Source organism: Cyclopterus lumpus, chromosome 24 (assembly GCF_009769545.1).
Source record: "Cyclopterus lumpus isolate fCycLum1 chromosome 24, fCycLum1.pri, whole genome shotgun sequence".
Classification (NCBI taxonomy): domain Eukaryota; kingdom Metazoa; phylum Chordata; class Actinopteri; order Perciformes; family Cyclopteridae; genus Cyclopterus; species Cyclopterus lumpus.
The window spans coordinates 7945754-7959015 of NC_046989.1; the positions used below are offsets into that span (position 1 = coordinate 7945754).

The 13262-nt window shown below is 42.2% G+C and overlaps 2 protein-coding genes across 7 annotated transcripts in view; one reads left to right on the forward strand and one right to left on the reverse strand.

Annotated features, from left to right (window-relative positions):
• Nucleotides 1-159: 159 nt before the first annotated feature.
• On the forward strand, nucleotides 160-8724 carry LOC117727247 (trans-L-3-hydroxyproline dehydratase). Of its 2 annotated transcripts, none has more exons than XM_034527434.1 (7): nucleotides 160-360; nucleotides 2085-2569; nucleotides 2650-2819; nucleotides 2988-3110; nucleotides 3360-3497; nucleotides 3942-4063; nucleotides 8498-8724. In XM_034527434.1, exons 2-7 carry the CDS (start codon nucleotides 2092-2094, stop codon nucleotides 8697-8699), a joined length of 1233 nt encoding a protein of 410 aa, XP_034383325.1. In that variant the 5' UTR covers nucleotides 160-360; nucleotides 2085-2091; the 3' UTR covers nucleotides 8700-8724. The 2 variants fall into 2 exon arrangements, with proteins under 2 accessions (XP_034383325.1, XP_034383326.1); XM_034527435.1 differs by having other exon boundaries at nucleotides 3942-4080; nucleotides 8498-8574.
• LOC117727246 (disheveled-associated activator of morphogenesis 1-like) overlaps nucleotides 5399-13262 on the reverse strand; it is a 43753-nt gene continuing 35889 nt past the window's right edge. For 4 of the 5 annotated variants that reach the window (XM_034527428.1, XM_034527431.1, XM_034527432.1 and 1 more), the window contains exons 16-26: nucleotides 12212-12241; nucleotides 11760-11857; nucleotides 11288-11372; nucleotides 10866-10972; nucleotides 10127-10215; nucleotides 9787-9955; nucleotides 9061-9168; nucleotides 8893-8953; nucleotides 8653-8784; nucleotides 7320-7490; nucleotides 5399-6957 (exon numbers count right to left, since the gene is read on the reverse strand). In XM_034527428.1, the coding sequence (XP_034383319.1) occupies nucleotides 6745-6957; nucleotides 7320-7490; nucleotides 8653-8784; nucleotides 8893-8953; nucleotides 9061-9168; nucleotides 9787-9955; nucleotides 10127-10215; nucleotides 10866-10972; nucleotides 11288-11372; nucleotides 11760-11857; nucleotides 12212-12241 (1263 nt within the window). In that variant the 3' untranslated portion in view covers nucleotides 5399-6744. The remainder of the gene's footprint in view (nucleotides 6958-7319; nucleotides 7491-8652; nucleotides 8785-8892; nucleotides 8954-9060; nucleotides 9169-9786; nucleotides 9956-10126; nucleotides 10216-10865; nucleotides 10973-11287; nucleotides 11373-11759; nucleotides 11858-12211; nucleotides 12242-13262) is intronic. The other variant, XM_034527433.1, reaches the window with a different exon arrangement.

A 13262-nucleotide genomic window follows, 5' to 3' on the forward strand; every position in this document is an offset into this window, starting at 1 on the left:
ATTTTTTGTTAAAAAGTCTGCAAACTAAATGTCTTGTACTCAAATAATGTCACAGTATATTAAACGTGTGCGCAGCCCTTCAGAACACAAGGTGGCAGGAATGTCTCGAAAACTGAAACGCGCATGCGCAGAACACTAAACAACGAGGGACGCGGAAGTTTGATCCATAAATACAGAGAAAGTTTTGAGCAAGATCATAATTATTTCTGGAGTTGCGCTATTTTAAATTGTCACTTTACTGGATAAGATGGCCGCATCTTGTTGAGGAATTATTTGTTTCTAAGACAGAATCCATTCCGTCTGCAGAACTGTGGACACATACCTCACGGTCATTGTGGGAAAACAACGTGTTATATTACGGTTCGTAGGCCTATGATAGTTTACGAAAATAACTCATAGTTTACTGTTTTAACTTGTTTAACATAAACAATGTCTCTGGGTTTATGGATTGTATAACTTCACATTTGTGTCCACAAAGATCTCTCAATACTGCTGAGCCTCATTGGCTTTTCATTCCCTTCCTCACAATAAACCAGTACTTAATGGTTGTTGCTATAGACCTCCAAGCTCTGTATGGGATACTCTGATGATTTAACATGTGCCACACTTCAGATTCAGATGCAGATCGAGAGATATACTTTCCTCAGGGGCCTGAACATTTGCTGTGTTTCCTCAACCCGTGCTCTGAAAGACAGAAATGACTAGTTGTAATAAATGTGATATGACTCCGATGATGAATGTGCCGACCAGGATGTGCTCCAACAGGGTTGGAGTAATATCAACCGTATGCGTTGAGAGGCCACATCCATCCCTCTGCTTTTAGTGACCTCAATATACTAAAGTACCAAAGGTTGGTTAAAAGACATCAAAACAATCTGTAGTGGGAAAGAGTTTGTACCGTGATAGACACAGGGAGCCAACTAAATCACAAATATCATTAGACTGTTGCTGACAAACATGCACCAACAAAAAAGGAGAATTCTTGCCCCGAGGCTCGATGAAGAAATAAAACGTGGGACAATACGTATATACATATACTGTATATTCAATATATACTCTATTCAATGGAAGTAATACACAATAGACTGAAAGTAAGATCTCATCGAAACAGGATTTTGAACTAAAGCATGGGGGGACATTATGGAATACTTTCACACATCAAGGGCTGTGATAATAAAAACTAGTTTAAAGAGGAATTCTGAAGTCTTTGTGACCCCACCAAAGAAAAGAAGAAACTAGTAAAGTAAGAGCACAAGTAAATAAACAACAGGAATGTCCACAATGCCTCCCTTAACAAAAACAGGTTCAATGTCCTTCCTTCAAAATGCAAAAATACACACCGGGGGGAAGGCAATACTGCAACAAAAAAGGCCAAAAGGAAGCAAACTCACCAGACGTTATTAATCAGGTCTCGGCTCGGTGTGTTGCTCAATCTTTATGGTCCTCAGTACACACTTCAGTCGGTCAAGGGTCCACCATTAAAAAGGAGCTGAATGTGTGTTTAATTCATTGCAGGCTGTCCAGCTTTTACTCCTTCATCTCTCCTCAGAAACAAAACAAAAAATTAATGAAAAATCTAAATCAGCCATGCGTCACATTGATTTGGAGTGTACTTGCCGGATAGTGTTCTCGGACCATGTGTCGTTGGAAGTTATATTGCATAGTCTGTTTGTGTGCAGGAGGGATTTTGCCATATGTGGTAAATTTGGGGAGAATGAAAGAGTAGGAGACTATGAGAAAGAAGCAAAGGGTCTTCTCTGAATCATGCAACATGGGAACCCAACTGTCCAAAGGGAGTAAAGGAGACGTGAATAGTCCGTATTAGATCTAAGAAGACATAAGCATGAGGAAGTAGGATATGGTGTGAGACGAGGAGCTTCTTGAAGAAGGATCAGCTGAAGTTTATGACCTATGTGGAAACTGTACTACTGGGATAGAAGGGAAATCTCATATTTATTACATTGCTCTTTATGACATTCATGAAAGTAGGAGCAGGAAACCTCAAAGAAAACGTAATTCATAAATTATCTCCAATAATAAAAAATGATGTGAGAAAGAATTTTTTTAATAACTTTTTCATTCAGCGCCAAGATGGAAATGCAGCTTCCGCCTCACGTGGGAGACACGCTCTCAGTGGTTGACATGCACGCGGGTGGGGAGCCTTTACGGATCATCCGCGGCGGTTACCCAGAGGTCAAAGGTGACAGTGTGCTGTCCAAACGGCGTTACGTCCGGGAACATCTGGATCACCTCAGGAGGGTGCTGATGTACGAGCCGCGGGGCCACTACGACATGTACGGGGCCCTGATCGTGGACAGCGAGATACCCGAGGCGGATCTGGGGGTGTTGTTCATGCACAACGAGGGGTACAGCACCATGTGTGGACACGCCGTCGTCGCGCTGAGCCGCTTCGCCGTGGACTACAAACTGGTGAAAGAACCACAGTCGCCAGAGACTCAGGTGAACATACACTGTCCCTGTGGTCTGGTGAAGGCCTTTGTCGAGTACTCTGGTGGTAAAACCGGAGGAGTGAGGTTTCTCAGCGTGCCGGCGTTTGCGTTTGCAACAGGTGGGACCCTCACTCTCAAGAAACCCCACTGTCAGGAAGGGTTTTCATGCCCCTTGTTTTAATAAATTACTTTTATCCAGATGTGACGGTGACGGTGGAACAGTTTGGTGATGTGACGGTTGATGTCAGCTATGGAGGAGCTTTCTACGCCTTTGTGGACGCCCAGAGGTTCGGCCTCGATGTCACCGAGTCCAGGACTCAAGATCTGGTAGACGCAGCCACAGCGGTGTCCAACGCTGTCAAGTCTCAAGTAAGAAGTTCACGGGAGTCCGAGCAGTTTAGTTGTTGCCCACCAAACTGGAAGAAAAGAAACATGAAAAATACCCCCAGACAAAAGTATCTGTATGTAAAGAGACTGTCCCCGTAGCCTTTGTTGATTTCACATTGTTTTGGACATTTTGGTGTTATTCCCTCCAAGGTGAAGTTACACCACCCAACCAGCGATGATCTGGCCTTCCTCTATGGCACCATCCTCACTGACGGCAAAGATCATTACTCCTCTGATCCCACCGCCAATATGTGTGTGTTCGCTGAAGCTCAGGTATTTTACAGACACACACTTGGAGGAGAGCTATCTGAAAAACTGGCTTTAACTGGTTTAAATGTGTTCCTCGGAAAGCAGAAAGTCTCTACAATCTTCCACCGCTAACTCAAAACACATCTTTTCTGACTATAGCTTGAATAATAATAAAAAAGAAGCACTTTAGTAGCACTTACTTATAGTACTTTGTAGTTTGTACTCTCATTGAATGCACTTTACAGTCAGCTAAATGAAATGAAATGTTCTCAGGTGGACCGGAGCCCCACTGGTTCTGGTGTTACAGCCCGAGTGGCTCTTCAGTATCACAAAGGTCTCATCCAGCTGAACCAGACTAGGACGTTTCAGAGTGGAGCCACTGGATCCCAGTTCACGGGGAAAGCTGTTGAGGTACCAGAGTTTCCTTCTGAAAGGTTCACCGTCACGGTAAAGATGTGCCATGAGACAAAAGGTCTGCAGCACTTTGAACCAGGTTTTGTCTGCTGTGGTGGAATCAACCTCTGTTTATGGTAAACAAATAAGATTTTGTGAAAAGAGTTTGTTTTGAAACACAGCAGAGAAACTGTAAAACTGTATCATCAAAAGCACTAAAGTGGTTTTATGATATCGAGTGAGACTAAAATCAGATCAAGACTTAAATGGACGGGTGCATTGACTCTTCTCCCTTCATGGGGGTCTTCATGGCATTTAAACTGGTTTTATACGAGCAGCAGAAAACCTCATCAAGTCACTGGTTCTAAGATGCCCAGATGAGTTCAGGAGTACTTTGTTATTGTGGTTCTGGAACATTTTGTACACAACGTACAAAACTTCTGTTTGTGGTTTTCTGTTCAGGAGACAAAGTGTGGCGACTTCAAGGCTGTCGTGGTGGAAGTTGCCGGCAGAGCTTTTTACACCGGAGTCTCGTGCTTCGTGCAGGAGCCGGACGACGAGCTGACGCACGGGTTTCTACTGAAGTGAGCCTCAATTACAGGTTGTTATAAAATAGGCTTATACATTAAAAAAAAGTATATCAACATTAGTTATTAAGTGCTTTGTGGCTTAGCAAACAATAGAAATTATCTAGCTCTCCAAGAAGAGAATTTGATCTGTAATAAAGAGACTAGCAACATGTTATATTTGTTTCAAGAAATATGTACATGAGTGTTAGATTAAGAAGTATGTAGCGTTTTGTTTTGATTATGGCTGAAATGATCCGCCTTTCACAAGGATTTAATTGGTTTAAGACTTAAAAAAACATCGGGCGTTTCTCAATATGCGTTCTTGTCCGTACTTGTGTTCTCGTGGACTTGTGAAACGTCATCAGTCGCGGCCCAAGTACTGTTCCAATTCAAAAGTTCGCTTCTCGCAAAGCACGGTAAAAATGCCCGGATGTGACTTGATCCGCCAGGTTTCCAAAGGATGCATCAGAGGAGACTTGTGCGTACTTTGGACAGCCAATATCCCACAATGCATTTCGCACCAGCGACGGGGAACAATGGTGGAGGAGTAAATACTCAAATGAAAGTTGACTTTTTCTAAATAATACTGTTGTTGAGTCACGGAATATAATTTTAGGATGTTTTCAGGCGAGAAGTTATTAGTTTAATCATAAAATCTGTTGTCGGTTTTTCGAGATTCAGTAGACAAAAAATATGCGCCGACGGTTTCGGAGATTTGAGTTCCGGCTCTCGGACCGGTGAGCCTGCAGCCCCGGGCGGTCAGCGCTCAGTGTGGCCGCCGAGAACAGCCTGATGTCGGAAGGACTTGTTTTAAATGATCCGCTGGCTCTGATGTCTCCGTAGCGGTTACACATGAGATATCATTCAGTTTGGAGGATCTAACGAGCACAACGAGTTTATTATTATTATTATTATTATTAGTTAAACCCTCTAACTGAGGGTTGCCATTACATGTGATTGATTGATTGATTGATTAATTATATATATATATATATATATATTTTTTTTAAATATATATATATTTTAAAGGAAAACGAAAAAAGCAGGGTTGTCATATTTAATTTACAAACTCATGAGCACGAACAGCTGACGTGGTGACGTCATCAAGTTCGCTGCTGTCCTAATTGCAGAAAGACCGTCCTGCGTCCTCCCGGACTTCAAAAGAACACAAGTCTGAGAAACGGCCATCGAGTCTGACACCATGGTGGTATTCTGGTCAGTAACGTTTACTGACCACTAGATGGAGCCACGGTCCTGGTAGCTGTCGTCGTCTTTTTGACCCGACGTGAAAGCTGCAGAAGAATTCATGCAACTGCATGTGCTTAGTAGCTAAATACAAAACACACTCACAACTGTTTCTCCCATTTATTTCCATCGGGTCATTGTACAACAGAAAGCAATATTTAAATTATAAAAGTCCAATGGAGGCGTTTGACACTGGATGGATTCACACAGCCGAGCGGACAAATTAAAAGGTTTCACGTCCAATTGTGACGTTTTCAACATGTGATGTTTTCTACAAGAATGAAAACATCACACAGTTTAAAATCAGGGTATTGTGTCTATCTTTTCGCAGTACGAATCCAGCTAGTGTACAGAAGACATATTCCATCTATTCAATGAAAACTTAGAGGAGGGCACTCCCTTCAGAGGGGGAAAACAAGTGTATTGCATCGACTGGGTATTGTTTTAATAGCATTTTAGCATAGTAATTATGAATCTATATGTGCATGTGTAACAAGCACGCAACCTTATATATAGATATATATGTAATCTATGACATGAGTGTCCACACTTGTAGAGATCAGGCCCAGGCCTTGGAGAGTACCCACTCAACAAATAGAACAACAGAGTTAAGGCCAGCTCTTAACAGGAAAAGGTTCAAATAAAAACATACAGTGATCAGAGAGATATATATATATATATATATATATATATATATATATATATATAGAAGTAAATGCTGCATGTCAATAATGATGAATAGAAAAGAAACTTCTCAGCCACGTCACTTGCAGTCAAAACCACGTCTGTCTAACAACCCAGTGTCTCAGTCCTGTGACGGTTCTGACTGCAAGAGAACAGCAGGCTCAAGAGGAAGTTCAGCTTCAGTCTTTCTCCAAACGGTCTCTCAGACAACTCGGGCATGAAAGCAGCCTCCTCTCAATCTATGAAATCAGTCCGTACAAAATGGCCCCTTGTGTTTGTAATGGAATCATCTTCCTGTTTTGGGATCGAGCATCAAGCCCTGAAGGAGTCCCGCTAGCTGCACATTTCACCCCGTGCATAGATTCAGACGTACAACAACAGCACAGAACTGTTCCTATCGAACAAGCGTGAGCATCTCTTACACCTGGAAGGAGACTTCTGGAAGTAGAGAACATCCAGCTCTTGTGCAACAACTTAAAACATCTCATTTGACCAAACTGATCCTTCGGCGGGAATCATCCGATTTGGTCGTTAACAAGTTTTGGCTTCTTCTCCGTTTAACATCAAAATCCCAGAGGATGAAAGGTCTGATGTTGATCATGTTGTGCTGTGTGTGTGTGTGGCTCTGCAGCGATGATGCAAGGCCGAGCCCGGGTGGGAACGGAGGAGGATCCAGAGGAATGTGCATGTCAGTTCGACCCAGAGGGAAACTAATGACGAGCAGGGCGGGCGAGCGAAACGAGGAAGATGAGCTCAACCCCCGGTGCTTAGAAGTTGAGCTTTGTGACCGGTCGCTCTCTGCTCGCGTCCGTGGTCTGGTTGTTGATGCGCTTGCGGTTGCGTTTCATCTTGGATAAGTCCTTGTCGAAGACCTCGCCTGAGCGCAGCGCCGACACCAAGTCGTCAAACTCGCCGCCGTCGTCCTCCCCGTTCGCCTTCGCTTTCCGGGCCTTTCGCTCCTTCTCCCTCTGCTCCTTCAGCTGATGACACAGAAGTACAAATGATTGGATTTTAAACTAAAGTGATCGTTTGCCTCCACATGTCAAAGATTACATGCATGTCTGTCCAAGATGTCCTTATTTGATTCTATTCAACATTTGTGTAAAACAGATTAATTTGTACATTAAGGAGGTGCAGTTATTTATCTTCAGACTGCTCCTCCTTGTTTCTTTGTGCTGAGCTAACCGGCTGCAGGCTGTAACTTTATATAGTGAGGACAGATACGTAGTATCATGGTATCGATCGTCTCATTTAAAACTACAATATTTCAGATTATGCTCCATAGTTATATCATGTTCATTAGAACGGTGGTTCTTTTGTAACCTATGGTACGATCACCCACCTGCGCTTCCATTTTGGCCCTGCGCTCCTCCTCCTCTTTGCGTTTTCTCAAGTTCTCGTTCTCCTGCTGAGCCTCGGAGAACGACTGCAGGAACTGGTCAAAGATGCCAAAGAACTCGTCTGGCTGCATCTTACTGGCATCCTCGCCGAAGTGCTTTACTGCCTTCAGAAACTGTGAGACCAAAGAGAAAGGGGGGCACACATGGGATTAGAGTTACAGCGGGACGCAGCAGCACCATGTTTTACTCCGCCGTTGACTGTTTTACAGGAGACTCGTTAGGTCTCAGGTCTTTGAAATAAGAGCAGGGTACCAGTAGTTGGGCTTTGAAGCCCATGTTAACTCAGATGTGACCGGCTACTGATTACAGCTGAGGCCAGAGACTGGAGCCAGAGCCCAAATTAAGACAACGTGTTTGTTGAGTGTTTTTCACAGCAAGTTAAAAAAGGACATCCAGATGTGAGGTCATGCTGAGAACATACACCTTCTAAGATCTGTCCATGACACGCAAACTCTATCAGGTGGAGCAATGACCCATCTGATTTACTTAAATTGTTTCTGTCAAATTAATAGTTGGTTAATGTGTGATGCATTCAGGTATGATTCAGGTAAGGACACAATGTCTTTTCTTTCTCTACTTCTTGTTATTTATGCCCAGAGACACTCAAACCAGATGCACAGAGCTGTTTAAAGGGTCAGCATGTTCTCTGGTTCCCAATCATGAGTCCAGAGGACCACTGTAAACATATTTAACTATGGGACACCGTAAATTATTCACAGAAACTAATAGCTGCCATGTGACTGAGCACTTGAGTAAATGTAACACACACACACACACACGCACACACACACAACGGGGTGAAAAACATGCTCAGAGATAAAAAGTCTGCACCAATAAATGTGGGAAGATGCATAAATTTTACTTTAGGGCGTCAAGCTTTTGCAAGGTGAAGATGCTCAGGTTTCTGGTTGTAAAAAGACAATTTCTCATAAAATGTCTGCAAGATATTTATAATGAAATGTGCTTTCGTACTTCAAATACGTGGTAAATTGGCACTCTGTTTGACCTCTAATGTCCACCCACATCAAAATGTAACAGTCACATTTGATAAAAGCGTTCATAAAATAACGCGAGGTCGAAACAAAACCGCGCAAAATAACATCTTCCGTCTCTGTTGCAGGAAGCTGAAACACTTCACCCTCGCTGTTAGCTTTCCTACCGAGGTGACACACGAGGTCAATAAGCCACGTAGAAACAGCTGCATCCGAGAGGAAAAGGATGCGTGCTTTCTGTTTCTAAGTGACGGCGGTGCGGTCCAGGTCTGCTCAGACGTACCAGTTCCTTGGCCTCGCCGAGGGAGTCCTCCACATCGGAGAAGCTGAAGCTGGCCACGGTGATGAACTGACTCACGACCGACACAAACTTGTCGCCGAGCTCCTGCGGCCGCTTCTTCTGATATTCCAGCTCCTGCGGGTGAAAAATTGAAGTCAAACTTGACCCCGCGCTAAATATTGTATGACAGCATGACCGATAAATGGACATGCGTTAGTTATGTCGTCGATCGCCGTGACTCACACTCTCCACGCTCTTCAAGCCGCTGCGCATGTTGCCGATATCTTTTTCCAGCTCGGTCATGCTGCAAAAAAAGAAGAAAAAAAAGGTGATGGTTTCATACCCAATAGGGAAAGTAAAAAGGAGAAGCAGTTGGAAGTCAGGCAGCAGGTGCTTCACCGCTCCACCTACTTGACTTTGGCTGCCTCGGAGAGACTCTGCAGGTCCTCCTGGAACATCAGGACTTTGGGGTATTTCTTCTCCAGGATGGTGATCAGGTAGTGCAGGAGGGTTATGTTTCTGCAAACAGACGCACAGACGTGAGCTGGACCAACCTTTGAGGCAGTGGACGTGTCAAATGTGCAATATATTGCTTTTATTATGTGCGTTCAGATGTGATCAACCATATGGAGTTTCATCTATATCACATTCCCTGTTCCAGATGTGACTTTTGTCTATGTCATGCCGCCCTTTTTTGTTATGGCCTGCACGTTGTGATGTATTTATGTTCTCGACTGTCTCCTAAAACTCCTTCTTAAGCTATAGCTGTATTTTAGCGGTAGACGATAACTGTATCCTTTGGTCGTGCGGACATATTTTGTATCTCATTCCTGGAACCCGCTCTGTCTTTTGTGAAAGTGCTTTTGTAGATGTTGCACACTTATCTCAGGGAGAGCACTTTAAACTATTCATTTTAAAAGCAAGGGATATTATAAAAACAGAATGAAGGAATATTTGAGCACTGCATGTACATTACTGAACAACAGTTTATTCATTGTTTGAAACGATGGGCTTTTTTTGTTTTAAGTCTGTTTTTTTGTTCTTTTATGTGAGCCTTGTAAGACTCAGAATCCCAATGAAAATATTCGGGTATAATAAAAGTGAAACCAAATAAAAACAATGGAAAACTGTTCTTACTTGTCAATACTGGATTTGGTATCAGCGATCTTGTTCAGCGAAGACACCTTGAAGCCGTAAGCGTTCCCCCTCTGACCCTTGTTCATGAAGTTTCCGAAGGCCAGCACCACCTCCAGCAGCTGCTTCAGGTTTCTGCTGTGTAAAATCTCCTTAGACGCCCGGGTGAGAGCTGAGACAGGAAAACATCATGTTTTTAGCTAATTAAAAAAGGTGTGACTGATTTCATTTTAGTCTTAGGTAGCTTGGCAAATATACAAACGTATGACTACAGAGATGCTTCAAAGGAGAATACATTTCTGACTCACCATATTTGAGTTACATCACCAACGTTTTATCTTACCTTCAACTTTGGGTTTGATCTCAGCTATCCTCTCTGCAAACTTCTTCTTGAAGTATAAAGACTGCAGCCTCTGCTGGTAGTGGTTTATTCTGGACGGGACGGAAAATGTGTGTCAGAGGAACAGGAATAGTCAAAAATAATAAATTACAAACAGGGAAATCGGTTTGATAAAAGCCACAAACATTGTGCCCGAGCTAAATAAAGCCAGCCGCCTGTGTGCACATATCAACTTGTGCTAATGAAGCTTAGTTTTTGCAGTGTTTTTTCATTTCAGCTTATAAACCACTGACTTGGCAGCTAATGAATACATCTGGGACGTTTTGTTCTCAGAGTGAATGGCAGTAAATCATTAAAAACAAAAGCAAAAGTCTAACTATACGTTTCTACTGTCGCTGTAATGTTTCCGATCTTAATGTATTTATGCAGTTAGTGGTCGAGCTGTGACATGTTTCCTCTGTTCCTTTTATCTTAGAGGACTTATTACATTCCTGTTATTGGGTTACAGACTTGATTTATTCACCAACACCTCCTGAGTCACACTTTCAGCTATTGTTCCCGGCTAAGTAGAACCCCATGTGTCATTTCACTTATCTGCCCTGACTGGGAGGAAACAATGGCTATTGTTTGTCAGCAGCTCTAATCCGCAGAGCGCTGCACTGACCTGATGAAGTCAGGTCTGATGATAATACCTGTGTGATTAGAACATGAGAAGAAAACAACAACTTTATGGCTAAAGTACCTGCTCATCTCATAAAAGAAGCGGTCAGGTTTTGCCATTCGGTCGAGCTCATGTTTGTGCTCCTCCAGAAGATCCACATCGCTCTTCTCTGGGACAAACTTCAGCAGCTGATGGGACAAGACAAAACACTCTTAGATTCACAATTCAATCATTCACCTCGTCAGAGACAGGAAATGAGTCTATCGGTCTGTTGTTGCATCTCCCCGTCTCCACTTCAACAACACAATACACTGTTGTTACAGTTGTAGCTTGGCTGATTTTAGCAACAGCTCTGAAGATAAGCGAACACATGACTTAATACTGAAGGTGGTGCTGACGGGCATGAATTCACTCTGCTGCCTTTTCTAGGAAGCAGTCGGAAGTGCATGAAGTAAATGAAAAGCACATTTGATTCATCCATCTGCACATGCTGGATGACGTACCTGCTCCAGCATGTCTTTGGGAAGGTCTTCCTGTTCGTCCATGGTCAGAATGGCTCTCTTCATCTCCTCATTGGACAGTTTCAGCCTGCAGAGCAAAACAGATGCATTATTTTAGCATTTAAAATCACAAAGACATACTTCACACCTTTTTTTGTACTTATACGGTCGAAAGAAAGCTGATAAATAAAAAGTCTGGAATAAATCAGTGAGCCGTTAGTACTATTGACATCATTTTATCTGATTGGCTAATTCTTATTTTCTCTTTTAGTTTTCTGTAGATGATGCTTGTAATAAACATTGTAGTATAACCGTTTGCTTATATGTGATGTTTTAAGGCTATTATATGTTTGGATTTTGTTCATCTCATTCACCTCTTTGAAAATTCTTTTTTTATTTTAAATACATTTAGAAATATCCATTACAACCTGGGCAGTGTCAGCAATGCTTTATAAGCGTTATGATGCAAACTTACCGCGACAGGAGGATGTTGCAGTTTTGAGCTCGACGGCCGTCAATGACGGACAGCTCCTTGACTTTTTTAGAGCTCAGCGTGTCGTCTTCTGCCTCTTTCTGTGAGCAAAGCGACGCAGAGGTTAGAGGGCAACAGGCGTTTTTTTTTTTTTTTTAACGTGCACAAACACATATTAGTAGCAGTCGACCACAGACACGCAAACACACAAAGACGACACGTGCCCTAAAAACCCAAACGAAAGCTGAAAATACAGAACAAACACTTCGTAAACAGTCACTCAGGGAGGTCGTCAGATTCATTATTAGTACATGCAAACAAGGCTCACGGGTCATATATTCATTATACACATTTAAGTAAGATGAACATGACGCACAACATGTAAACAAAGTCTGATAGAATCCACGATGAGTGACACAAATTCCAGACGTCTACCGTACTGTACGAGCACTCACCTGTTTGCTGTTATTGATCATAAAGAAGTCCTAAAATGCAGGCAAGAAGCAGGGAAGATGTAAGCACTCATTAGAATAAGTAAAGCAGTTACGTGATTGCAGCCCATAAAAACAAGCAGCTAACAAATCAAAGCTCATTCTGTGCCGAGATGACGGTGCAACGAGACGCGAGTGGCTTAGAAGTCACATGCCGTGTGCAAGAAATCAAAATATTTCTGACACTCAGGATCAAAGTGTAGCAAATGTTTTGCCTTTGTGAACAGAGATGCTTCCAATTAAGTCTTTTTTTTTTTTAAACGATCTTATTTCGTGTGTTGGACATGCTTCTGTGAAAAGGACATGCTCGTTTCATTCTCTTCTAAACACGTAACAGAGGCACTGCCGATTGAGAACACTGAGCAACTAAATGAACTGCAAACTGAAGGCACGGCCGATTCTGAGCTCACTCATGCGTTTTCAATCACACGTGGCGAACGGATCCAAACCACAAACAGAAATAAGCAAAAACAGCATTCTGATGCAAAGTAAGACGGCTTTTAAGATGATTCTAGCCTGAAAGCTAAGTAACACTTTCTGTTAGACCCATGTCTTTGATGTGTTATAAACACACTTATAATGCTTTATATTCTTCTTATAGCATTGTGTAGTTCTAACGACATATAACAAAAATTATAACACATTACTTTTGCCAGGATCATAATTGTATTTTAACCCTTATGGTGGTAAAACCTTGCATTATAATCACTGTTAGAATGCTTTAAAAAAAAAAAAAAAGTGTCAGTGAGTGACCAACAATTATCAAGTATTATAATACTTGACCTTATAAGTCATTATAAAATGCTTTATAATCTGTTAATATGTATGTGTGCTTATATAAGATTACACACATTATGAGTATGTTTACAGGTCATTATAGACATGGGTGTCACAGAAAGTGCTACCGAAAGTTTGGCATCTAATAAACTACCAAATATATCTGTACACCAGTCTTCTTTTAATTATTTTTATATTTTTGCTGACTTTAGTTTTTTTCTACATTATCCGACCTCTC